This window comes from Varanus komodoensis, unplaced genomic scaffold (assembly GCF_004798865.1).
Source record: "Varanus komodoensis strain SLA01 unplaced genomic scaffold, ASM479886v1 scaffold12, whole genome shotgun sequence".
NCBI classification, from domain to species: domain Eukaryota; kingdom Metazoa; phylum Chordata; class Lepidosauria; order Squamata; family Varanidae; genus Varanus; species Varanus komodoensis.
In genome coordinates, this window is record NW_025335349.1 from 6,250,931 (window position 1) to 6,277,410 (window position 26,480).

General features: G+C 41.0%; 1 protein-coding gene across 1 annotated transcript in view; it reads left to right on the top strand.

Moving 5' to 3' along the window:
• COL19A1 (collagen type XIX alpha 1 chain) overlaps nucleotides 1-26,480 on the top strand; it is a 213,541-nt gene that overhangs the window by 124,160 nt on the left and 62,901 nt on the right. Inside the window, exon 15 of the mRNA XM_044421897.1 lies at nucleotides 12,361-12,414. Within this exon, the coding sequence (XP_044277832.1) occupies nucleotides 12,361-12,414 (54 nt within the window). The remainder of the gene's footprint in view (nucleotides 1-12,360; nucleotides 12,415-26,480) is intronic.

Consider the following 26,480-nt stretch of genomic DNA (forward strand, 5'->3'; position numbering starts at 1 on the left):
TAATTCAATTACGTAATTGAATATATTATATTATATTATATTATAGTATTGAAATTATATAATCCAATTATATATTAATATATAATTGAATATAATTGAAAAGTAATCAAATGTCCTGTCATAGAGGACAGTCTTTACCTGGTACCCAAAAGGTATCTAGTTGATGCCAGACAAGCCTCAGTAGGGAGCTTGTTCCATAATGGGGGGCTGCAACTGAGAAGTCCCTTCTTGTTGCCACCAACTAAGCTTCTCTCAGAGCAGGCCAGGGCTTTTTTTGTCTTAGAACGCACCGGAACAGCGTTCCGGCACCTTTTTTTGACGGATTTTTCCAAGTGATTGTGAATCGCTCTGTTGGGCGTAGCAGGTCGGTGCAAAAATCATTAACACAGTGTCTGTGGGCTGCTTGTGTGTCAGCATTGATTGTGAGGGCACTGCTCGGCTTGGGATGCTGCTCGGCTTGGGATCGGTCATGTGGTTGCGTGCTGAGTCCTTACTGCCGGCTGTGACCATTATGTTTATGTGTGTGTAGAGTGACTGGCTATGTGCAAAAGGTAAATAAGTTCTTTATTTCAAAAAAAGTTGGTGAATTGAAAATCTTTCTTAGTGTGAAAGTGTGACCCCAAGACATGAGTTCCGGCACCTTTTTTTTTTTTTTTTTTTACAAAAAAAGCACTAGAGCAGGCAATAGGAACCAGGCCTCGGGTCTTGACCTTAGTGAATTCCATGTACATACACTTCTGAGGCGCATGTAAGTCAAAAAGCTTAGCTAGCAAGCTTTTTTGTAACAGCATATAATCAGGCTAAAAGGAGATCTGGATCTGATGCAGATTTTCTAGAAATCATATATAACTTGGGTACCAACTGCAAGTTTAACATAGTGCAGTGACCTTAGAAGAGACAAAGCCGTTAACATCTTCTGAACAGAAAGAATTGCTGACAACACAAACAGTAAATAAAGGCTTACTGAATAAACATTACATTGCAAAAAGCTCTTCCTACTTGGATATTGGAGCTGAGCATGAGTCACTTACTTGATTGTTTCCTCATTAATATCTAATTTTCTCTGTCACACTCTGGCCTGAGATAAATAGGTAGAATCAAAGTCTGTGGGGGCAGATACGATTTGGTAGCAAACCTTTACCCCTCCTTGCACATAGTCCTTTATTTTGGATAAGTATGTTTCTAAAACAAGACATGAACAAATTACACTTTAGGGATTTGCAAATGAAACTTTAAAAAAGTTAAAATGATAATTTAATTTACTTCATGGTAAAAGGAGGGATTCTGTTTCAAGAACTTAGTCATGTGAGCGTATGAAAAACAGATAGAATTGAATATAAAGAAACTGAATGAGAGAGCAAGTGCCGGATACCATGCTGGGCAGTTTAGCAATGGCAATCTCCACCAGTCTCTATAGTAATTATGGTATGGGGCAAATGGGATATGCAAAACTCTGCTTGAGCCCGCGTTTGCATGAGTGAAAACATGCTGCTTTGTTTCAAGGATATTAACCTCTGAAGTAATTGGCACAGGCATATACAACCCCTCTTCTCAGAGCCCGTTTGGAGGAAAATTTTGACATGGGGGCATACACTGAAAGGAGCAGTTCCCTGTGTGCATTCCGAAACGCAGGAAAGGGTTGTGCCTGAGCATTTGAATTGGCTCTTGGAAGCACTCCAGAGAGGCAGACCACCACTGCTTAGGACCCAAATATGGACTTTCAAAGCCTACATTTGCTACTGATTCCTGTGAACTTATCCTTGATCTCTAACAGTTGCTCATGTTTAATTAGATCTTTTCATACATGCCCTAATTTCTGTGAAGAAGCATTTTAATTTCATTTCATCGGAGCTGTAGCTGCTATGTTCCAGTTATGCTCACTCTTGGATGCCTGAGCAGATTCCCTAAAATGATAAAATTCTAGAAGCAGCATGAAGTACAACAAGGTGCCCAGCATGGTGGCTGCAACTGTCGTGTCACCCAAGGGCAACGTGAAGGGCCCCTTCAAAGGATTCATTTTTTGTCTCCAACCACCTCTTTAGCTCATGGTTTCTCCACCACTTACCTTCAACTCTTGCTCTCCCTCTGCCCATCTGCCTTCCTGCTTCCCCCCTTTCTCAGCCCCCAGCTTCACTATTTCCCTCCCTATCTCTTTTCAAAGAGAGCTTACAGCATGTGTTGGACCACATTTTTTTGAATTTATCACATTTTTATACCACCCAATAGCTGAAGCTCTCCGGGAGGTTTACAACATTTTAAAACATAAAACAAAGTATGAAAGAGAGCATAAAATTTAACTTAATAGTGTAAGTCTTAATCCAGTCATTCCCACCCACCTCTGGACAGCTGCTCAGCAAACAACACTACTAATTTGAGAAGAATATGTTCGGCAACCTCCTCCATTTCCCTTTTTCTGGAAGGCAGATCATTTTAATGGCCCTGTCCTGTGACTGATTCCTGTATGAACTAAGGCCAGATGTGGGAGATCCATGAAAGAGATGTGTGTGGGAGGGAGCAATTCTTTCCCTTTCCCTTCCCTAACTCTTTTCTTCTCCGCTATTATAGTTGTTAAGACTACATTATAAAGGTGAGAACTGGAGCAAGACCTAGCAGCAGTACAGAGATCTGATATACAATACTGAATGTTAGAACAAATTTTAACTAAAATTCCTAGGAAAAGGGTCTTCAGCTGGTGCCAGGTGAGTCTCTCTGGGAGGTTCACTCCATATTTGAGGTGCCACAACAGAAAAGGCCCTCCTCCTAGTAGCCCCCCTCCCCCTGACTCTGACTGGCAGGGGTCCCCTCTGAGAGAATGCTGAGGTTGAGCTTATGGTCCAGGCAGGTGGACCATTTGAAAGGAGGTGATTGTTCAGGAAACGTGGCTTGTAGCTATTTAGGGCTTTGAATGATAACGTCAAAACTTTGAACCAGGCCCTGCCATGGACTAGCTGCCAGTGCAGATGGTAAAGCACTGGCCTAATAGGATCACATTGCCCAGTCCCCGTTAACCATCTTGCTGCCCCGTTTTAGACCAAGTGAATTTTCCAAACCGTTTCAACGGCAGCTCCATGCAGAATTCATTGCAGTCAGCCAACAGAGAGGTTACCAGAGCTTGGCCATCACTGTCCAGATAAGGATGTAGTTGGCATATTTGCCTCAGCTGATAAAAGGTGCTCTGTGTCACCAAATCCTCTAGTGACAGTGCTGGATCCGGGCCCACCCCAAACTACAAACCTTGATCCCCAAGCAGGGGTTCAACCCTCCCCAGAAAAGGACTATCATTCATCCAGGCAGCTGAAACATCCACTACCAGAACCATCTTGTCTGGACTGAGTCTCAGTTTATTGGCCCTCATCCAATCCACCACTGTGCCCAGATCCTGATTCACAGCAGCTACTGCCTCACCTGAAGTGGATGAAAAGGAGCTGAGTGTCATCTGCATATAGATGATCCTCAGTTCACACCTCCAGATAACCTTCCCCAGTGGCTTCATGTAGATGTTAAACTGAGCGGGGGATGAAACCCAGCCCTGTGGGACACCATAGCATGACTGCTAAAGCACGGAACGATAATCACCAAGCAGCACCCGCTGGAATCAGCTCTCCAAGTAGAAGCACTGCAATGCAGTGCCTCCAGCTCCCAACCCCAGCAGCCTGTCCAGAAAGATCCTGTTGTTGATGGTATCGAAAGCCACTGAGATGTCCAAGAGACTCAGCAGGGTCACACTCCCAGGCACAGGCCATGCAGCAGGGCAACCAAAGCAGTTTGTGTTCTAAATCCAGGTCTGAAGCCCAATTGAAATGGAGCTAGACAAACAGTTTTATTCAAGAGTGCTTGGATTTGATTGGCAACTACCTGCTCAAGCACCTTGTCCAAGAAGGGAAGGGAATATTGGCTACTGTCCTATAGTTATTAATATTATACCAGGTCCAAGTTCGAATTTTTAAGAAGTGGTCTAACTTTCTCCTTTAAAGATCCTGGCACCACTCCCTCTCTCAAGTTGGTGTTTGTGACCTCCTGGACCCAGCATGATCTTCCCTCCCGCCACCCTCATTATAAGTAATAAGCCATGAAGGGCAAGAGTCAAGCAACAGGTGGTTTATCAGACTTGGCCAAGCACCTTGTCCATATCCTCAGGCCTCAACAACTGAAATCCATCCACTCAAACTGAACCAGACAGCACTCTGGACAATTCTACTAATGGAACTGCATTGATTTTGGTCTCCAATTCATGATGTATCTGAAACCTTATCTTCAAAGTGGCATGCAACCTTTTCATAGCATGCCACTCAGCGTTCTGTCATCTCTTTCAGCAGATTGCCAGGCCATGAAGCATTCAGAAAAGTTCCACTGGATTCCACTGGGAAAACCAAATGGCAGTGGAAAAGAATTTCCCCTTTGCCACCCTCATTGCCATAGAATGGACTCTATAATGAGCTCTAACCTGTGTATGGTCAGAGCTGGCCAAAGTTTTCCTCCACCTGCATGCTAGCCATCTTCTTTCATTGCCCTCAGCTCTGGTGTACACCAAGGAGCTGGCTGGGCACTGCTCAGAAGGAGATGGTGCTGGCTGGGAATCATGGGAGTTGTAGTCCAATACATCTGGAGAATACCAGTTTGGGGAAGGCTGGCCTACAGTATAGGCAAACAATAGTACCTCCACTCAGAAAACAAAAAGAATCAGATAAAGAATTTTAGCAAGAACAAAGTATTCTAAAATTATCTACCATCCGTCTTCTCACTGTTGGATCTGCATTAGGTGCTAATGTGTTTATATGTAGCTTCAAATCCATTGGAGAGTTTTTGTGCTGAACAAGAATATTTTCTGTACTTCTTTCATTTTTGCGATTCCATTTCTGGTAATTAATTTCCTCCTCCCTCTTTAGAGCCAATTTCAAGAAAAACGAACTTGAAAATCATTTTAGAGGAGTACTGGGACATCTCCTCCTTTGCATTTTAGCAAAACATGAAAGAGCAAATCTTTTCATCTGAGCTAGAGCCACATGGAAGTGTCATTGCAGTGCCCCTTCTAGCTGCATTGCAGCTGCTCGGATTCGTTTAGGCACAGATGAAATGAAGCTCGGAATGTACTAGTCCAAATCAACCAGAAACTACTCCTTTATTTTGGCAAGAGTTCGTACAGCTCGATGACATGGAGCTTTGCTGAATACATTGAATGGCTCTTGATTAATGAAAAGGCCTGTTTGGGTCTGATTTCCAGCTGCTCTGGAAAGCCTGAGAATCAGCTAGGTTGCATCCAGTGTAGGCAGTGCCTAAGCACAGCCCCCCGGGGGCTCTGTGGGTGGGTGCAGGTGGGTGTGCTCGTCACCGCTCCCAGAGCTCTTATACTCTCTCTCCACTGGCTGCTTTGCTGGCAGGGGCAGCTCAGAGCCACAGTCAGCCTTAGCCAACAGGACATCCACTTGCGTGAAGCCTGCATCAAAGCAGCAGCTATCATCAGGGTTGGGGGATCCCAAGGCTCACACCTGTAGGGTTCATGTCTAGAAAAATCAGATCAAATCTGTGTAGGCTGGGTGGCCACGGGATGCTGACAGACGGTAGGATCCAGATTGGAAAAACAGATAAGGCCATAATGGAATGACCCTGGATGTGGCTGAATGGATTGCTCCACACTGTCACATTTTGTTGTAGGTTTCCCTTATATCTCTTATAAAACATTGCTCTCCAGGACTCTGTAGGGAACAGAACAATGTAGGGAAAGCTACCTTATTGTAATGCACATTTCGGGTTTCACGGGTTAATATCACCCCACTCCCAGTACTCACATAGCTGGGAGTGATCTGCAGTGTACTCTTTGGGTTCAGACAGCACAATAACATAAGAATGAGTGTGGCTGGTTGTTGAAACATAGCTAATTACGTGGCCAGAACCTAGCTGGGCTAACAAATGGTGATTTATTAACTACCAACAACCCATGAAAAGAGCTCATTTTTGTTGTTGGATTCTGAACTGTGGGTTGATCATCATGGTTTTGAATGTGGAATATATCTGAACTCAGTCAATAGGACTTCCTTCTGTATAGGTATGTATAGGATAGCACTCTCAGTCAGCCCTAAGAGAATGAACAAATGTCTCAAGCAGTGTGGGGATGAAATAAAAAGGATGAAAGGGAAGGTTGAAGTCTAAATTAGGAAAATGTTGCTTGTTCAAAGCAAGAGAAAGCATCATCAAAAGAAAAAGATAAGCCTTGTCAGTGAGAAAGAAAAGGAGAATATATTTAGCAAAATTAGCAAGAATGTATTGGATCAAGGAGTGAAGAAAAGCAGTATCAAGAGGCAGAAAATAAGAGAAAGTAGGGAGAGAATGAGCGTTCTGTGAGATGAGACAGAGGGAAATGCACTATAGATGGGCATAATAATGTTCACAAATGAATAGCAGAACTTTACCAATGAGAAAACAACCAAGGATGCTTCCAGATGGAGAGCTTCTATCAGAAAGCATTGTGCAGCTACTCTGTCTTTCTTCCTTAATGGATTTTTTGTAGAAAGAACTTGGAGAAAAACATGAGGAATTCTTGTTGTGGTTGGTGAAAGAGAGAAGGAGCTTCTCTTGCTCCCTCTCCCCCCCCCCGCCCCCTCCACCATCCATTTATCCACATCGATATTTCAGGCAGAATTCAATGCATCCTTATGTTCAGCTTTTCACGGGAAAGACAGAGTAAGATTTTTCCCTTCATCTTAGCAATTTGCACACACTTACATTTTCAGGTGCATTAACCATATGCAAACATTTAGAGTTTGAAAAACAGCAGAAATATGGAAAGGAAGCTAAATGCAGGAAGGTGCATGTACCATCTGGATGCAGATTTTGAATGTTATGGAATGTATTTAAAAGCTGCTCATTTCCTGGATGGGTCTCTGATTCATTTTTCCTGTAGGCTAATGATGCCTTCTACTACCTTTGCAGTCCTTCCTTATCCACCTTAAATTGAATTAAGGTAGTGTCGGGCTAAAAGATAACTATTTGTCCTTCTAGCAGGAGGTTTCTGCTTCCTGTTATCTCTGCCCTCTCTCACACACATTTGTTTCCAGACAAGGCTTTTATTGTGCAATCATTCTGCCTCATTCATGGACTTATGGCAGGTCCATATGACATTCTCTTTCATCTGTAACCCTCCTGTCCCATGTCTTCACACCATTTCTTACCTCTTTTTCTTACCACAAAAAAATTGTTAAGAAGGGAACGATGGAATAGCTGCACAGTGCCTTTTAACTGACAGCACTCCATGCCCTCTGGCTGGAAGAATTTTTATTGAGAAATAAGCTGCTTCATATTTCCAGCTCTTAATGCTAGCTCAGTGGGATGCATTTTCTCATGGTGCAAAATCGTTGAGGAGTGGGAAGAGGAAAGGCCAGAGCAGTCTGCTGAAGAAGAAGGGCTGAACTTGAGGTTTAAAAAAACCCCAAGTTTTAATGAGAGAGCCTGTTTATTCAGCTTATGTTTCATGGATTGTCACATTTCTTTTATTCCATGGTCATCTCTTTGATGGAATTGACAATTTTGTATGAGAATTCGTTCATTTGCAAGTGCACAATAATGAATATGCATATGTAGTAGCACAAATATTCAGTAATTAGGGTACTAGCTCAAATGTACACTTGCAAATAAGCATTTAAAAAAAAATGTTCTGCAAATACACAGAGTGGTCTGCTGCAGAATCTGCAGATCAGATTGAGAAAAATCCAAATTCATCTGAATTCATTGCAAATTTCTCAGACATCCCCAGTCCCAGTTCCTGCATACTGTGAGCATAATGTGGCAACAGTCAGATCCAAATGCTGAAATTTGCTGAGCAGTGTTTTGGAGTGAAGCAGGGAGCTGGATATTTTTCTTTCTCCTTGCCTGATAAAGAGGAGGAGTCCATGTTTTTAAATGGGGTAACACACATACATTCTTAGCTGCTTTACCCATGCTTAGCTAGAGCAAAGCCAGTGTATTCTGATTTTAAGATGATGCAGTAGAAACTTGGAACAGCCAAAAAGATTTGTGCTGCATACAATATTTGCATCATTTACTACTAGAAGTTCAAATTTCAAAAACCAAGACTATAATGTATATCAGGTATTTATAGTTTATAGCATTATTTACAGCATTAGTGAGCTGTGTTTATGCAGAGGTGTAATGTGCATAATCCAAAATTCTTGATATTGAGTCACTTGGGAATGGTTTGCATACAATCCAGGTATATCAATTACATAAGCAGCAAGGGTGGAGGAAAAGTTTTAGTTTCTGGGGCTTTCCCCACACCCTGTATTTAATGAGAATCAAGGAACACATGTACAGATAGCTTCATGAGTGAAGGTTCTAGCAATCCATCCATTCCCTGATTTTTTGTGGAGATTCACACTAGGACTGGTTCTGAACTAGTCCTTAAGGTATTTATGTTATTTTGCTGACAGAGCAGCTCTATCAGCAAAACTGGGAGGGGGGATTCTCTAGTCCCCCACCTGCACCCCTCCAAATCTGCTCCAGAGCAATTTTTGAATGGTGTGCAGCACTGGAGGGTAGATTGAGCGAAGAAGAAAACCCCGTCACCTTAGCAATCTTCCTGGTGCTAATCTAGAACATTAGATTAAACCCATGATTCCACTACATAATAGTAAGATTTGGTTTTTATGAACTCTAATGTAGTTTTTTTTAAGTGAGTAATACGACAAAAAACATTGGAAACAAGCTTTTTGTTATAATACATCTGCTCCTACACTGCAGTCTAAATAGGTCTTTACCTCCTTAAGCATATATGTTTAGATATTCTGTCTAAGTATATAATTATTTATACATATTTACATGTGACAGTGATCAATATAGAAACAGAATACAAGGAAATAGCGCTTGGGCATGTTTCAGTAGGACATGATTAATGACCGCCATGCAAAAGGAAATGTAGTTTTGGAATCCTATTTACTGTGATGTCCATTCTGACTCAGCAACATCCGTCATAAATTGTATGAGATCTTAAAAAATGGCTTGCGGGTTATTCCATGTTTTCCTGGGGTAATTAGCACCTGAGGCACAGTTGCAAATGTCAATATAAATCTCATCTTCCTTCACTTAATACTGCCCTGCTACTTCGTTTAGACTGTATTGATTTGAAGTGTCACCCTAAACTCAGCACACCCTAAATAGCAGGCAGGAACAGGAAAGTATTTTAACGCAGTCATCAGTATTTGGTTTTAACTAATCAGAGAACCTGGTTTAAATGCAATCCATTTTTCAATTATTTCAGTTCACATATTTCATTTATTTATTTAAAAGGCCGGTTTAATTTATAAGCTGGGCATGACACTTGGGTTCAAAATGTGAATAGTCTGATATAGGGTCCTTTCCATGGGGGGAACTCTCATGCATAACATGGACTTCCACTGCACACAAGGTCTTCCCATTCACTACTGTGGCAGTAGAGACCATCCTCTGCATGTACTGCTAAAGCAAATGCAGATGTTAGGCGCATATGGACCCCTGCTCATACATTGCAGCACATGTGGATTTTTGAATATCAACCAGTTACAAGTAACTCCAAGTCTGTTTTACATGATTTAAGGAAGCCACTTTTTGAGTCCCATAATGAATAAAGCAGGGGTTGTAATGCCCCTTGCACCCCAAAAGTGCTATACATATTAATATTGCAAAATAATACTTACTGATAATGGAAAAGATCAGCTTCAGCCACAAGATTTAGTGTTGCGAGATGAAATATAAGTAAACTATCATTTCTATCTCATAGGGTGGGTGGCTGGGAAATTGTGGGATTTATAGGACTCCTTTCTGTCTAAACACACATAGGATGACATCCTCAGACAGTTTGATATTAAAACACAAGCCTACATTTCTCTGAAAACCTTGGTTATGAACTAAAATTAAGAGCACACTGCCTCACTTAAAACAACATGGCCATATAGGAAGCATGTGATCCTAAATTGGTATCAGGAAGCACATGGCTGCTGAACATTTTTAAGCTACTGTTTTTCGGTCTTGGATTCACATAGATTTGCTTAGCTCTTAGAATCAAGGGTTAGCTGTCTAGGGATCTCAGCAGATGACAGACGACTTAAGTAATGGAGATTAATAGATAGGAAGCACATAATTCAATTCACTTACAATGCAGTTGAAAATCAGTCTGCAAAATGGGAGCAGGACATTTGGAATGTGTTATACACAACCCATTTTATATGACTTAAGGTGACAATTATACTGCAGTTCTACATTATCGATTCAGTCTGTGCATGTTATGTAATTTGTCTGATCTTGCTGTATTTTGATAAGTGCCCCATCAAAATGCTTTTATTCCTGAACCATATCTTGCAAAACAAGCACTAATTAAAATTATGGAAAAGTAAATTTACTCTTTTTTTTTTTACAAATTATCTTCAAGTGTTTAGAACTAATTCATTTCATTGGGGCATATATTACTTATGCCTTACATCCTGTTCCAATGTGGCTCTGTCTCTAGGCTCCCAGCATCTGTTCAAGGAGGCACTTCATCTCTTTGTTCGCCAGGGCAGCAGCTGCTATGCACACCTCTGTGTCTGTTCTCAGACGAATGTGGTTGTACCAGTGAGGCACCTTGAGAGAGACAGGGAAGGGAAGGCACCAAAGACTCTGCTGAATATTAAGGGCCACTGAAAGGGTCAAAAGTACAATTTTCTGAAATATTTTCTAAACATTGCAAACATGTGATGTTTATCTCTTTCAAACCTGTTCACTGCTGTTGATTAGATTGTATTTTTTCTTTCCTAGATTAATTCTAAATAATCAGGGTGTGATAATGCAATATAACCCATCAGATGTGGCTCTGTGCTGATGACACTGAGGGCAAACAAAATGTACTTAGAATTGCATTTGTTTATTATTTCAATTTATATGTTGCAACCCATAGCCCGTGATTGGGTTCTCTGTGCAGCTTACAACAATTAGAACAGCATTCTAAAACCAATAATACTAAAAACGTTTACGAAACCTCAATAATACAAAAACATAACCCAATAAATTCAGATCCTTGCATGAAAAGAAACTAAATAAGCAGCCCATAAACTAAAATAAAAGTTAGTTGGAGAGCACTGTTTCCTAGGCCATCATATGGATCAGCATAGACAATCTGAAATACTGAAGTGAACAAGATGGTCTAAAAATAAGCAAAGCCTACTCAGTGCAACGCTCTCTGGATGTTAATACTTTAATCCCCCAAAGGGGAGGCATCTGTGACACTGATGCAAATGTTCATGAAATCTCACCTACTTTTGGCTCAGTCGTCTTCAGTGCTTCTAGAACTGCTGTGTAGGAACAGCTGACCCAACATAAGAAGGTCTGAAGGCCCTACATGATGTGGCAAGTCCGAAGCCAGATTTAATGCTGGCATGTCTGGAGTAAATCTTATAAAAGCTGCCTCTTGCTGTAGGAGGAAAGTGCCATGTGGATACGACTCAGCATGCATATTGCACTGAGCTTTCCCAGAATGCTAGATCTTCAATGCTGCCATCTTGGAAAGGTGGCGCCATCCATGAGTAAACCATTTACATAGTTATTTAAGTATTCCTAGTCTGGTTTTTTTATGGGTAGAAACAACATGACTTAAAACCAAATTCAAATATGCACAAAAAGTCTTCAGAACAAATACAAATCCACAACATAAGAGCATGAGCTAAATCATACTACTCTTTTGCTGCCCAAACAGAGAGGTGTTCTGATGTTTCTGAAAGTCTGAGAAAGTTGTGCTTCCTCAGCCTTCCCTGCTATGACAGCTCCAAACTGAGAGCACCTTGCCTGATTAGAATCGCTCCAAACAGCATCTCTGCCCTCCTTCTCCAGAGGCGCAGCAGTCATGAGAGATGAGCTGCTTGCTAATACCCATTCGACTGAAGCTGCATTTCAGCGTCATCATCGCCAGCACCTTGCGCCTGGAAGCAAACAGGCAGCTAGCACAGCTACCGGTTTAGAGAGGAACCTGACCAGGTTGGGCAAGCAGGGGAAGTATGAAATGGAGGCCAAAGCGGAGGGGCTAGGAGAGCCTTTTGATCGCAGGTGCCTTCCTTGTTAGAAAGAATGCAGCTGGGTGGGGCTGTGCTGATTACTGAAGCTGAGTGGAGAGCACGGCATACATGCAGTTCGGCTCCAGCTGCTTTGACAGTGTTTTACCAACTGTCATCTTGTTAGCACTGCAGGAGCGAAGGCAGTAGCATAAGGTGTGCTAGGTTGCTATTCTTTCTGTTAATATATTATGCATTCAGTCTTGCCCTTAAAAAATAAATGACGTCTTTATCCCAAATAAGTCTCTCATGCTGTAACTGACTCTTTAAAAAAAAAAAAAAAAAGGTAATTATTTGTTTCCTTGTCTTTATCCAGGGCCGACGAGGCAAGCCAGGACTCCCCGGAAAAGCAGGCCCACCAGGCCCACCAGTAAGTATCCACAGGGTTGATGGAAAATGCTCTTCAGCCCATGACGTGAGGCTGATCTTTCAAGAATAGCTTTCAGTGAACAAGCTAGATATATTGATTCTTCTCCACAGATGCCAACAGTTAACAAATACCAGGCACTATCCGACAGTGTCCATTAGCACACATGATGTTCGCACTCGTGGTAACGCAGTTCTGAGCCATGTGTAAGAAGAGGATCCAACTAAGTTAAATTTGTGCATCCATGGTTGTGCAGGTAGCTGTGCACTGCACTTGCACTTGCACGACCTGTGGCACACACAGTTGTGCATAGCCCTGGTGCAACTTGCAACAGCAAGATTCAGTGGCACTCCACCAGCACTGCTTTGGTTTATGGAATGAGACTGTTGGATGCTGCCCACAGTAAGTGAACACTAGGAGAATGCGATGGGCACAGAACATACACACGGACGTGTAGGACTGATAGGAAGGAACATAACTTCTGAAATTCTAGGGGAAATGGAAGAAATTGGTCAGCATTTCAGAGAGCAGAATGTGTACATTATCTGAGGGATGTTGCTAATTCGGTTTACCCAAACTGATGATGCTGTGTGTTTAAGACAGGATCATTTCTGTCTCAGAGGGGTAATTTCAAAGATGAAGGGCTGCAAGATGTGCTTGCCAATTGTTTGAATGGTGGAGAGGATTATACCCAATGCTGGAAAAAGCATTCAACTGTAGATCAAATGAGTTTGCTGAAGAATTAAAGAAGATTAAAGAATACATAAACTGTATGAAAGGAACTGAAACATGCACCACTAGAGGTTTTAATTCAGATCTAAGCATTTTTGGGTTGTTTCCTTCGTTGCTCGATATGCATGGTTTGGAAGCTGAGCTTGGTCATATATCTGGCTCCACAAATACTCTTTGGATCATGAAATGGAGCAGCCTCGGGAAAGATGCCATTTTACATTAATGATTTTAAGGAATCCCCCACTTTTAAGAGCTTGCCCTCTGTTCTCAGAGAATGTACTAAAGGTCATGTGTCTCTTTTGTGGACAGATCTTTAACAAAGCATTATTGGTTATTCTTTAAAAATAGTATATCCTGTCACAAATTTTTCTGCAGCTTTCTGTCGTCTTGTCCCATCAAAACACCAGGTCATTGCAGAAAACAGAAGGTCTGTACGCACCTCCAGTATCCCCACTGAACCTCTCTCCTTGGCTTGGTGAAAGCAGATGAGCTTCAGCCCTGTGGTTTGTTAGGTCCCCGTGTATATAGAAAGACAGAAACATAGAAACAGAGTGAGTTGGAAGAGACCTCCTGGGCCATCTAGTCTGACCCCCGGCTCCAGTCAGCATTACTCATGACATGCCTGCCATGTGTATGCACAGCCTATCCTTAAACACCTCCACCGATGGGCTTAACCATCTCCCAGGGATATGTGTGCATGCATATGCCAGAAGGAAACAGGACACTGCTATGTCCCTTGGCAGGGTGCAGAACCTCAGGTCCAGAGGTCAGATCTAACCTCCTGAGGTTGCAATATGGCCTCCTAGGATTCTCCAGATAGCTTTTCTTTCAGCCAGGCATCAATCCTTTGGTGGTTTCTTGGCCTTGGAGCATTATCAAGATAATAGAAAACAATAGTCCAATTTATTGATAGCACTCTGTTATTTTTCCTGTCAGGTCAGAGCCAAAATACTAAAAATATCAGCACATTTTAGCTTAAAGCTCTTACAGCCAGTAACTGAGCCTTAGGAAAGCAATTCCGACCTTTTAGAATGGGGCAAAAGCTGTTCCAGAACCAGGAAACTACCAAATGACTAGTAGTTGGGTGAAAAGCCATAGGCCCAGCATAATGGCTAGCTGAAGAGCCTAGAGGGCCATATTGTGACTCCAGCAGACTTCACGTAGCCCTGAAATTCTGCATCCCTGCAGAGTACAACCCTGTTTCCCTCTTGCCCTCTGACATGCACGTACAGATATATATGGTGGTCCAAATGGATATGAGATCATAGCCTGCCTACTTTTATACCCCTCTGGAGAAGGCTTTCTCAGAGAAAGAGCCAGAACTTTCAGAGATTAAGAGGACCCCAAACCAGCCCATGTCAGAAGACCAGGAGGAGTCTTGACCTCAGGGAAGATGGCCACAGGACCGTCCTTAAAAGGGACAGGGGATGCTTCTCCTGTGGCAAGGACCGAGCAATTCCTCTGGCTCCCAGGAGAGTCATAATGCAAGGGGCAGGCCAACACCCCCCCCCCCACCCCCGAGAAGGACTGTTTGATTGCAATGGAAGATTCCTTGGGAGGAGATGACTCTTCATGAGTAAGACTCTTGCCAGAGGGCTGTGGTAAATTATGGCTGAGCCCTGGATGGGGCTTAGGAGGCTCTGCTGATATAAGCTTTCCGTTCCAGCCTAACCAGTGAGGTAAATCATGCAATTCATTCAGCTCCAGTACCTTTATGTATTTATTTATTGGCTTCTTTATTAGATGTATATCCCATCTTTTTTCCTTCCAAGGAAAAGGCAGCTTACATAACTCTCCTTCTCCTCCTCAAACTTTCCCTCCCAACAACCTCCCTGTGTGGTAGGCTAGGTTGGGTTGAGTCTGTGACTGGCGCAAAGTCCCCCACTGAGCTCCATGGCTGAGTGGGACCTGGAGCCCAGATCACTGGAGTCTCAGTCCTGCAGTCTTAATCACCACACCACGCTGGCTCTACCCCTTGCACTTGGCCCTCCGTGCCACCAGCCCTTGGACTCCCACTTCACTGTGCTTCTGGACTGAGCTGCCCCTGACTGCTTAACTGCGTGTTGCCCTTTGCTTATAAGATCCTCAGCTTAAGCCTCCCTGCCTGACTGATTGCCTGTCCATTGCCTCATAGGTTGCTCTAATACTGAGTCTGATTCGGCTACAGCCAGGCACCTGCCTGATTCAGCAAGCAGAGGGGAGATGCTGGATGGGAATACTGGAGATGTGCCCAAAGCCCCCATTTCCTGTCATGGTCTGGTGTTCTGAATGCTCAAGCACACATTGCTGCCACCAGGCATGCCTGCTGGGATGCCCCAGGGGCATTTTGCTGAAAGCTCACTCCACTCTGGAGCCTCTCCTGATGTCTAGGAGACTTTCCCCAGGAAGCTCTGCTGGCAACATGGAAATATCATGCATGCACCGCTCTCCATCCCTGCCAGTTTCACGTGTGGGACTGAAAGGGTGGGGTTTTCTGGCATTCTTTGGGGATCTTTCCCAGCTGTTTTAGTAATAGGGGGAGTGATACCTGGAAGTTCGTAGCCTTTAGGCAGCTCCTAGAATTCAGGCAGATCACAGAATTTATTGTAGGATATGAGAGGCAGAAATCCAGCATCCACCGTGCATCTCTTTTTGAGCTTCAGAGGATCTGGGCCAGTCATTCGTTCATTCATTCGTTCATTCATTCATTCATTCTAAGGTCATTGCCAGAAATGGATTTTTTAACAATGGAAGGCAAGGGTGAATAAGTAGGAACCTGCAGTGCTTTCATGTGACTAAAGACCAAAAGAACAACCATATATATCTCAGGAAAAGAAAACTAAGATAGTGACCTGAAGCGTGTCCCCATTTATCACCTATAAGAGGAGGAGGATAATAGTTCTACCTGACACAGACATATCGAGACCATTCTGGGAACACAGTTATAATGTAAAGCAAACATTCTGAAAAAAATCCATCAGAATAAAAATGCAATAGCTGCTTTATGGGGTATGTTAAATGAAGCTGTGATATGTAAATGTTCTGAGCTCGGAGTCAACCAATATGAATCCTACATTGATTTTTTAAAACTTGATTTCATGCATAAAGTAACAGTTTTTCTCTTGTGTGTTATAAATAATACAATTCTGTAACACACACTTGACCCTTCTCTTGCTTAATTTTATTTATAAACTGTTCTTTGGAAGGTGGGGGGATTTTTTTGCTGCTGCTTCTAGCTTGTTTGCATTTACCTTTTTTATGCTTTTCAATTTGTAAACTGCTTTCCCGTGTCTCCTTCTTTTGGAGGGGAGAAGTGGAGTAAAAAGTTCTTAAATACATACTCTTGGCACATGCACAGCCCCCAAAGTGCTTGACATGAAGCCACACTGAGGAGCCTGGGGTGATAGTGCTCTCATTCACTTTCTCCCTGCCTTCCCATCTCTCTTCCAGAATTAGCTGGCTCATGGGAATCCTATCAGGTTGGATGAGAAAGATAACTGGTGAGAATGAGTGGCAGATGGCTTGGGGACCTCCCTCACCTCACCTCCTGCATCCTGAGACATGGTCATATTCATTTATAAGAAACACAGCAAAAAGGGTGCTCAACATCTGTTTGCATCAACACAAGTAGTAAAAACTTGGAAATGACCTAGCTAGCAATTCTAGGACAACAGGGAGGAAATCAAGGCAGAATGCAAGGGCCATTCTTCACCAGTATTTAACCCAGTACTGTAGGATCATTTGCATGACATAAAATATATTCCCCACTCCATTGTCCGGAACACATTTCTCCCTCAGTATTCCGTTCTTTTATGACTATTTGTTTGAAGTACCAAGTCATGCCCTGCCCCTCACAGCCCTGCTCAGCTCTTCTAAATTCAAGAATTTAGGCTGCAGCTTTCCTTATGGAGTCAATCCATCTCCTGTTTGGGTGTCTTCTTCTGCCTTTTACTTTCTGAGCACGACTGTCTTCTCCAGTGAGTTTTGCCTTCTCATGATGCGCCAGGGGTATGACAGCTTCAGTTTCATCATGTTTGCTGTCAAGGAAAGTTCTGACTTGATTTGATCTAGGAGCCACCTGTTCATCTTTCTGTTGGTTCAGGGTGTTCACAAAGCTCTATTCTAGCACCATGTTTCAAATGCATCAATTTTCATCCTGTTAGTGTTCTTCACTGTCCAGCTTTCACACACATACATAGTGATCAGGAATACGCTACAGTAGATGATCTTGGCCTTGGTCTCCAGTGAGATGTCCTTATACTCAAGGATCTTCTCTAGTTCCTTTATTTCTGCTCTTCCAAGTCTCCAACTTCTTTGAATTTCTTGGCTTTAGTCTCCCTTTGAAGTGATGATTGAGCAAAATCTTTCACAATTTCAATTCTTTATTGTTACCATTAAAGTTGTATAGTACTTCTCCTATCTTTTTTTAAAATGGGTATTCAACTACAGTCCTGCTTTTCCAGTTTCTTCTTTCACTTTCATCAGGAATCAATTCAATTAATTGCTGCTTGCTGCCAGTAATTTGGCAGCATCTGCATATCTTAAATTATTATGTTTCTTCCACTTGCATTCCTTGTCCTAATTCTAATCCAGCTTTCTTTATGATATATTCCCTATTCAGACTGAACAGGTAAGGAGATAAAATGCACCCTTGTATGATGCCTTCACTTAAGGAAAACCATTCTATTTCTCCAGATACTGTTCTAACAGGAGATACAGGTTCCACATCAGGACAATCAAGTGCCGAGGTACACCTGTTTCTTCAAGACCATCCATAGCTTCTTGTAATCCACAGTGAGAGCTTTGCTATCATCCATAAAGTGCAGAGTGATTGTATTCTGAAATTCTTTGGGGCAAGTCAGTAGTCAACATATATTTGTAATATGATCTCAAATGCCATTTCCTTTTTGGAATCCACCTTGATTGTCAGGCATTGCTTGCTCCATAAATGGTAATATTCTTTGTTGCGACACCTTGAGCATCAGTTTGTTTGTAAGGGAAACGAATGCAATGGTTCCGTAGTTGTTGTACTTTTTTGTCTTTCCTTTCTTCTGGATCAGAATGGATATTGAACATTTCCATCCTGTGAATGATCAATTTTTTCCATATCTGTTGACTTACTCTTATTATAGCTCTTACAACATTTAAACATTCTAGTTAAAGGTCTTGTACTGCAAAATCTTAAAAGCATTTGACACTGCTGGCACTTGATCATCTTATAATCATAACAGTGTGCTGTATTTATTAACATATGCCCATGGAACAGCTTTTTTTTAATGGGGGTAGTGGAAATTGCCATAGTGGTACATCACAGCCAAAGCAGACTCCAAGAATGGGTTAGCATTGCTGTTCCTTAAGACATATGTCTGGAACCCAGTCATTACACTGTGAGTACCTGCACCACTGATACTCACACCTGGAGACTGCCTAGAAGTGCATAGGAACTTACAGAGCAGATCTACTACAAGACATTTTGTGTGCTTATTGCTCCTTAGTTATGATTGTCTATGTGTGTGTGTATGGGGGGGATGGTATTCTTTATTTATTTATATATTGATTTATATCCTGCCTTTTTCCTACAAAGGGCTCAAGGCAGCTTACATCCTCCTCCATCTTATCCCCACAACAACAACCCTGTGAGGTAGGTTGGGCTGAGCGTCTGTGACTGGCCCAAAGTCACCCAGTTGGCTCCATGGCAGAGCGGGGATTAGAACCCAGATCGTCTGAGTCCCAGTCCCATGCTCTTAACCACTACACCACACTGGCTCTCTTTAGGGGGTTCTTTAGGAGATATTGTGACACTCCAGTTTCCCTTCTATTTGTGAACAGCACGTTATGCAAGTTTTTAGAAAAGGGAAACTGGATTAGGGAAAATAAATAAATAAATAAATAAATAAATAAATAAATAAATAAATAAATAAATAAAGCAAGCTCAGTGCACAACAAAGCAGAAAGCAGATGCAGTGGATTCTCAGTCTCATATAAAGAAGCCCATAATGTGGCCTCCCCAAAGGTTAAGATGAGGTCAGACCCACTCAGTGCTTCAGGGGTCTGTTTTCATGGGCATCTCCTTGACAACTGCAATTGTTTTCCATCTCCCTAAACTGTATAATACAGGACTGCTTTTAACCATATTCTTATCAAATACTAAAAATGAAAGATGAGAGAAATCCATGTGAAAATCATTGATCACACATTTCTAAAAATTGTGCTACGCAGTGGTGTGTCACATGCTATCCATAATTGTTCAATCGCCCTCCTTGACATCTTGTGAAAGACAGTTCTTACTTTCATCTTCATTCTTCTCACTTTTCCCCTTGAGCTCATCATATGCATGATTCTGTAGGCAGCTGATCTGATCTGAATGTTTGGCATTGCAAAATTTGTTTCAGGCAGGACTAGCTAACTAACCTTCAAGGCATTTTCAGCTCAAATACTTCTATGCATTTGTGGCTCAAATGCTTTTACTAGTTTACATAATTCTTTTGTCATGAAAACATTTTGAAATAAGTAGGGTTTCACTCCTGGGAAAAAAATTAAATGAAAAGCACTTTACCAACCTCAGAGCTACGCAGGACAAAAGCATAGCATTCCATAAGCAAATAGGAACAATTAGAGTAGGAATATGTTTAAATGGAGTCAGTGATGTAGTTATGCCTGAATGAAAGTTCAAGGTAAGTATGCATGAAGAATAAGAATGTGCATTATAGCTGTCACTTAATCATTCAAGGTTTATGAGAAGAAATATTAAATCAAATTACTAAAATAAAATAACTTTCAATGACTATTGGGAAATTTCCTTGAATAATATGCAGACTACTATGATCCACTGTAAAACCAGTGCAGGCCCACAAGAAGTAAGCATAATACTATTTTATTTTATTTAGATTATTTTATTTCTATGTAACTATCTGATTTTTTCTTACTGATTTTACTTACATACATGGAATGTTTACTCTTTACATATATGACAAAATTAAGAGGGGAGGAGAAAACCCAAAGGAGAAGGAATGTTGATGACACACGGCCAGCATGGGGAAGGATTTTGTGTATGTATTGTATTGATTGTGTAGGGAAAAATCTAATCCACTGTTCACAGCAAAGAAAAAAGAAGCATAAAGCTGATCACATGTACATCATGTATAATATTAGGCAAGATTTAAAAAATACAAAGCAAGCACATGTCCTTTCTTCGCCCCTCCTCCCCTCCCTGCAATCACGATTACTCATTCCCTGCTTCTAGTCCAACATGAGCAGGCACTTCTGTATTTGTCGATACATTGATAAAGATCCACATGCAGATGGGGGTTTTCAGGCAAAGGTTTGCTGGGGATGGTAGCCTCTAGGCACGATACATTTTACTGAATGTGTGCGCGCGCATTGGCCTGTTGGAGCAATCATCATTCCTCATCAGCAGGGACAATTTTCAAATGGCAGTTTTATTTAAAAGGTGATCATAAATATATCCATATAAAATATATCCATATAAAAAATAAAAAATCAGTTTTACACAGCATAGCTTATAATGAACTTTACTGTAAGATTTCAACAAAATGAAACCATAAAGAACAGATAACAGTTTAGCTAGATAGATTTGAATGTATTGCAGCTGGGTAGATTCAAACATATTGGTTTCAGTACATGCTTATATGTGCTCTGTCTGTGTGTGTGTGCGCACGCATAAAAAGGCACCTTCGTAAGAATTATGTATAAATGCCACCAAAAGCAGACCAAATATCCTTTTAGATAATACCCAATTAAATGTTGAAAACATTGTTAGGTCCCCAATCCATTGCGATTTAGGAGATGTGTATTTCTCTTTCTAGAATTATATCAGTCTTTTCACTGTCAAAAGGGCCAGAAGAATGCAATTGCACTGGCCATGCATTACCTTCCAAGAAGTACGTAGATATACGTACAGCAGTAAATATTAAAGAGTGTTCCCATGCAAAGTTTATCTATATAATTGCCTCCAGCCAGAAAGTGAATAGTTTTGATCATTGCAAAATTATTGCTGAAAAAAGTATTAACTGTGTTGCACAGTTAACGAATTGAGACAAAGCCTTACCTGATGGTCTGGCTCTGACAAATGTTGAAGGTTTCTGGACCATTCCTTTGCTTGTCAAAGAGCGAACAGTTTCAGGCATCTGCATGTTTAACCCTGCGCTTTAATAAAGAGGATTAGCAGCCTGGGCCTGGGCCACAGAATATTGATTATTTCTGTTTAAAAATGTTATTTCTTTTGGATTTTTTCCTATGGAGAAAAATATTATGGTCCCTATATGGTATTTTTTCCCATGGAGAATAGTATTATGGTCCCTATATGGTATTTCAGATTTCCCTCCACTGCATCTTCAGGAGGCATGTGTGAGTAAGGATCCAATTCCCCTGCTGCTGCTACAGAAAGAACCAGAGTGCTTGCTTTCTGAGGCTGACCCTCGTGGAGGTGAAAAGGGGGGCAGCGTTCCAGACCGAGAGGTAGAGAGACCAGGGCGAAAAAAGTCTGATGGCCTCCCTACCCGGTCCTGCTCCTGACAGCGGGACTCTTCTAAATGGGCTCAGCAGCTCTCCAGAAGAACGAGAGCACGGTGGGTTGGAGGATGGAGATGCAAAAATGCCTCAGTCACTCCTCCTACCGGTCTGACAGCAGCCCAGCAGGGTAATGAATGCTCAAAAGCCTCTGAGATCAGACACTTCCTTCTAACAGGTGACAATCTAATAGGACTGTATCTTTATAGTACTTTAAAAATCAGTAATTATTAACCAGAATTATGATTACTTCTTGGTGTGAAATTCTGCATTCTATTTCTTTCTGTCTTTTATTATACATAGACTCTTATTATTTCTTTGCTAGGGATCTCATTAGTATTCCATCAGTTTGTGGTCATTCAGGCTGAAAATGTGCCCAAGAAGTTCATTTTTTAATAGAACAGCAGCTCCCTCTAGTGATTTTATATTCACATTCTCCAAGAAAAGCTGAAAAGTTATCATTCAACAGTTCATCAGAGTATTTAGTGCTTCAGAGTTGATCTCACAAAATAAGAAAGAAAGAACTGTGCTGTTTTTAGTAAATGGTTGTTTTAAGTATTCCATCAAGCTTTGGAAGGGATCATCTTTCATCAAATAAATGTACTCAACAAAAGAGTTTTTCATACAAGCTTAAACTAGGGCACCTTTTCAGATATTTCCTTCATCTCTGGTATATTTCTAGTTTTCCATAGGTTCACCCAACAGAATTGCTGCATGGTCATGGTGTTGTTGATTCTCGCAACAGTAATATGTTGAGGATATGTTAAAAACCCTTTAAACATTTCAAAGCATTAATGTAATATTTAAAAGCCTGCCACTGAACATGTGTGGACCTGATCACAATGTTGAACATTTCCATACAGCCATTGCCCAGCTTGATCAACTGGTTGACTATCAAGTGGAGAAGACCTGAAGAACATCTAAGCACAAAAGGCTGGAACAGAAAATGTTCATTAGAGTACAAAAAATTAGGCCTTGCTCATTGGAACGTCTGGGACCTGGATTGCATGGACTTCATTAGAGCTCCAGTCAGGAACTGATGCTCTTAGAGTGTTGGTATGAAAAGGATGTGAGATGCAGTGAGATGCAGCACTTCAATTCTTCCCCTCTAGGGAGACTTGGAGTTTTGTTACCATTCATACCACTTTCTCCATCCTTCTATTTCCTCCCTTGCTTCTAAACTGGCAGTATCTCTCAGGGGGCTGGATTTGGCCCAGGGGTCACTAGTTTGTCATTTGCCCCTTTCTAGTTCCAGTCCAGCCTCCTTTATGAGGCAGCAATATTTGCAAACCTGGAGAATGATTCACACATGGAGAAGAACTTCAGTTCCATTTGAATAGTATTAGCTAATGCTCGGAGCATCTGGTGTTGTGTCTACTCAGGGCAATATTCAGTCCCTTGAAGTTGTGCAGGGCTTTGGTCATTTGCTTCACAATGTGCTTAGCTTTGCTAATGAAGCTTTGCAGCTGTTAGTATTATTTATTGACAACCTAGTGTCACTTCACAGGTCACAGAAATACTCAAATGCATAATTATAGAATGAATTAAAGACACAGAAAAATGCAGTTCATGATAAGCTATGAGCTAGTGGTTAATTTTCTGAACCCTTGACATTTTTCCTGCCAAGATGGGATCAAGGAGACAAAGAGTTTTCCTTTTGTTGGCACAAAAGAGCCATTGTGATGTAGAGCTTTGATCAGGTATGATCACAGAACCCCCAGAGCTGTAGGCACCCTCCCCATGGCTCACGTGTGGCCCCTGCCATGTCACATGCACTGCTAAAAATTGATGATAGAAGCAACCCCTCCCCCACCCCATGGCTTGCCACCAACATTCAGCAGTCAACATGGACACATAACAAGTGCCAAACTTCCAAGTTAAATATGGCCTCTTTAAGTTCCCATAGTACTTTGCATCTGAACATCAGCATTTTTTTTCTTGCCAATGGCATGATGGCAATACAAGGAAGGGTTTGGTGGGTGGAAATTGAGCCCTAGGCTACCAAAACTTGCTCACCCTGGGAAGGAGTGTTGATCTAGCATCAGCAAGATCCAGGATCAGGTCCATATGGACACATTGGAGAGCAAAGCTCTTTGTTTCAAAGCGGACAACATATTCCTCTGCTTGGAACATTAGTATAGACTCCAGTGTGGACATTTTATTATTATTATTATTATTATTATTATTATTAAACATTTCTATTCTGCTTGTCACACATCTCCCATTCTAATTCTTTCTTATTCCATTTCTCATTTTTAACAAAGTCAGAATTTCCCATTATGCACAAAGCCATAACGGGTGTCCTAAAGATCATTTCAAGCTAAGTATTCCATATAGCCGTCCTGAGATGCCATGCATAAGAGATGACATATAAACGTTTTAAATAAATAGCTTTGGCAAAATAAACAGCATCCCTACTTAAAAGTGAAAAATATGTCTCTATGAAATGTGCTTTTATATTAGATACAACGTGGTCAGAAGTCATCCCCACTGTTCAGTGGGTCTTACTCCTAAGCATGTTCTCATAGGATTGAAAACTTAATATTGGTTCCCATAAAAATAAGCTTTTTATCAGCCACTAAAGCATAAAAGCCATTATTTTCATCGATAACATTTGCTACCCTTTCAACAAGTCTTTTACCTTTTTCTTGGCAGATATGTGCATTTTGTCTGTATGCTAATTCTTTATGATATCTATAGCATTTCAGTATACAAACGCTGATGCTGGAAAGGTTATCATCAGTAACCAGCAGTTCACTTTGGAAATCCCATTTTCAGTGCTTCTGGAAACACTGTCTATCTACCAATACTTTGAAAATACATGGATGTTATCAGTTAACCTTCAACTAAAACTGAAATGCATGATGGGTCATTTCATGGGAGATTTGGATGACAGACACCCTTTTCTCCTTTCTTTTTGCTATTTGCTAATATGTTGGAAAAGCTCCTGGTTGAGTAGAAATACAGGTATATTCATTTGCTAGTATTTTGAGGGTGCATGGGTGTCTGTGTGGGGAATCAAGCCCACCAGGTTCCACTGAAAGAAGCAGTTCTGTCAATGGAATGACACCTCTGGATCCGATCTAGAGGAAAGACCAAGATGGGTTAAAGTAAATGGAACCATGGTTTGGTCCTGACACCTGAAAAAGAAGGCTCAGGAAGGTTCTTTGCATTTTGAGCAATTGTTTGTTGAGCTGGCTGTACAGGTAGTGTGATAATAATATTTAATCATAATTAAACATTAAATAATTAAATTATTATTATTATTATTATTATTATTATTATTATTATTATTATTAAAAGTGTCATGAATTTGCTGACCTATCTAGAAGCTGAGGGTACTTCAGGATAGGGCTGCTTTTCCAGTAAGTTTTTGATTGGACATGCAAAGGTACACTCCTAGAATTGTCTGCTGGGTGTTGGCATGACAATTGAGCAGGTAATTGCATGGTTTTCCTGATCACAAAGAACAGCCTTCTTTTATCTAATCCAGAAGTAAGGACATTCTAAAGCTGTTTGTTTGTTTGTTTGTTTGTTTGACTAATTTTCTGCCAAATTGGCCCAAGGGCCTCCTAAGCTTGTTTACTGTTCCTATTTTCAGAGCTTTAATAGCATTCCTAGTAGCTTTTCAGGATGTGGGTTTTCTAACTAAACTGGGTTCTTGAGCAAGGTGTCAGAGTAATGTTTATTAAACCCACAGTGCACAACGCACATGTCAGAGAGATGGAGAGGGAAAGAGAGATTGACCCAACATGTTTGAAGTTCCTCTGTAATAGCCTTCTGTTCTCCCTCCCCCTTCCCAAAAACTTGGCTAAGTTTGGATGAAGAATCAGAATACAAATCAAGAATTTGTCATAGGGCATAACTGTACTTAATTGTATTTGGCTAGATCCAGACTATGTTAGTTGTACTTGATTCCTGTTGAAATCAATGTGACTTAAGTCTTGATTTACTTACTTACTTACTTACTCGTAAGGAGCCACAAATCTATTTCTGGATCCTCCAACCAGTTGCTCCATGCACATGCCAAATTTGGGTTAAGTTAGCATTTCTGTTATACGCTAAAAAAGCAACCAAATGTTCATGGTGGCAGAAAGTATAAAATCATCATCCAACAGTGAGAATTTTTTTTTTTGAACAACTGGTAATCCCATAAATCAGCTGACTAGTGAGACAAAGTTATCCATACTTTTTAAACAGCTATGGAGTTCAATAAGCACGTACATATACAAAGCTTTTTTCGTTTCTGTAGCTCTTTTCACCACCTGCCTGAGCATGTATTTAGGCAAGCCTCAAGCTCAGCCTGTCTTCTTCACACTGAAGCTTCGAATGAAGCGGAGCATTAGATGGGGGAGGAACAGTTTTAAATAGGCTCTTTTAATTTACCATTTTTATTCCGCATTTTTATATTTCAGTTCTGCCCAATAGCCAAAGCAGTCTTGGTGGTTCATAACACTTAAAGAAGAAAAAATATTGGGGAGTGGGCATTTTAAGAAGTCCTGAGCACCAAAGAAAACGTTTTTATCAATGCCCTATGCATTTTGGAAATATGGATTTCCCTCCTCAGGGAAGACAGAAAAAACGTAAAAATATGATATTCTAGTTATTTGATATAATTTGAAATATCTAGTTATTTGATATAATTCCAAAAACCTTACCACATCTAAATGTCAATATAAGCATGTGACATTCTGGCAATTTTGTGTTCCTCTAAAATACATAGAAGCAACTAAGATCAAAGGACATTAATATTGATAAAATGTTTTTAGAAACCTTTAAAGTTAGAATGCATATTAAGAATCAATTCTAATAAATATCTTATAAATTAT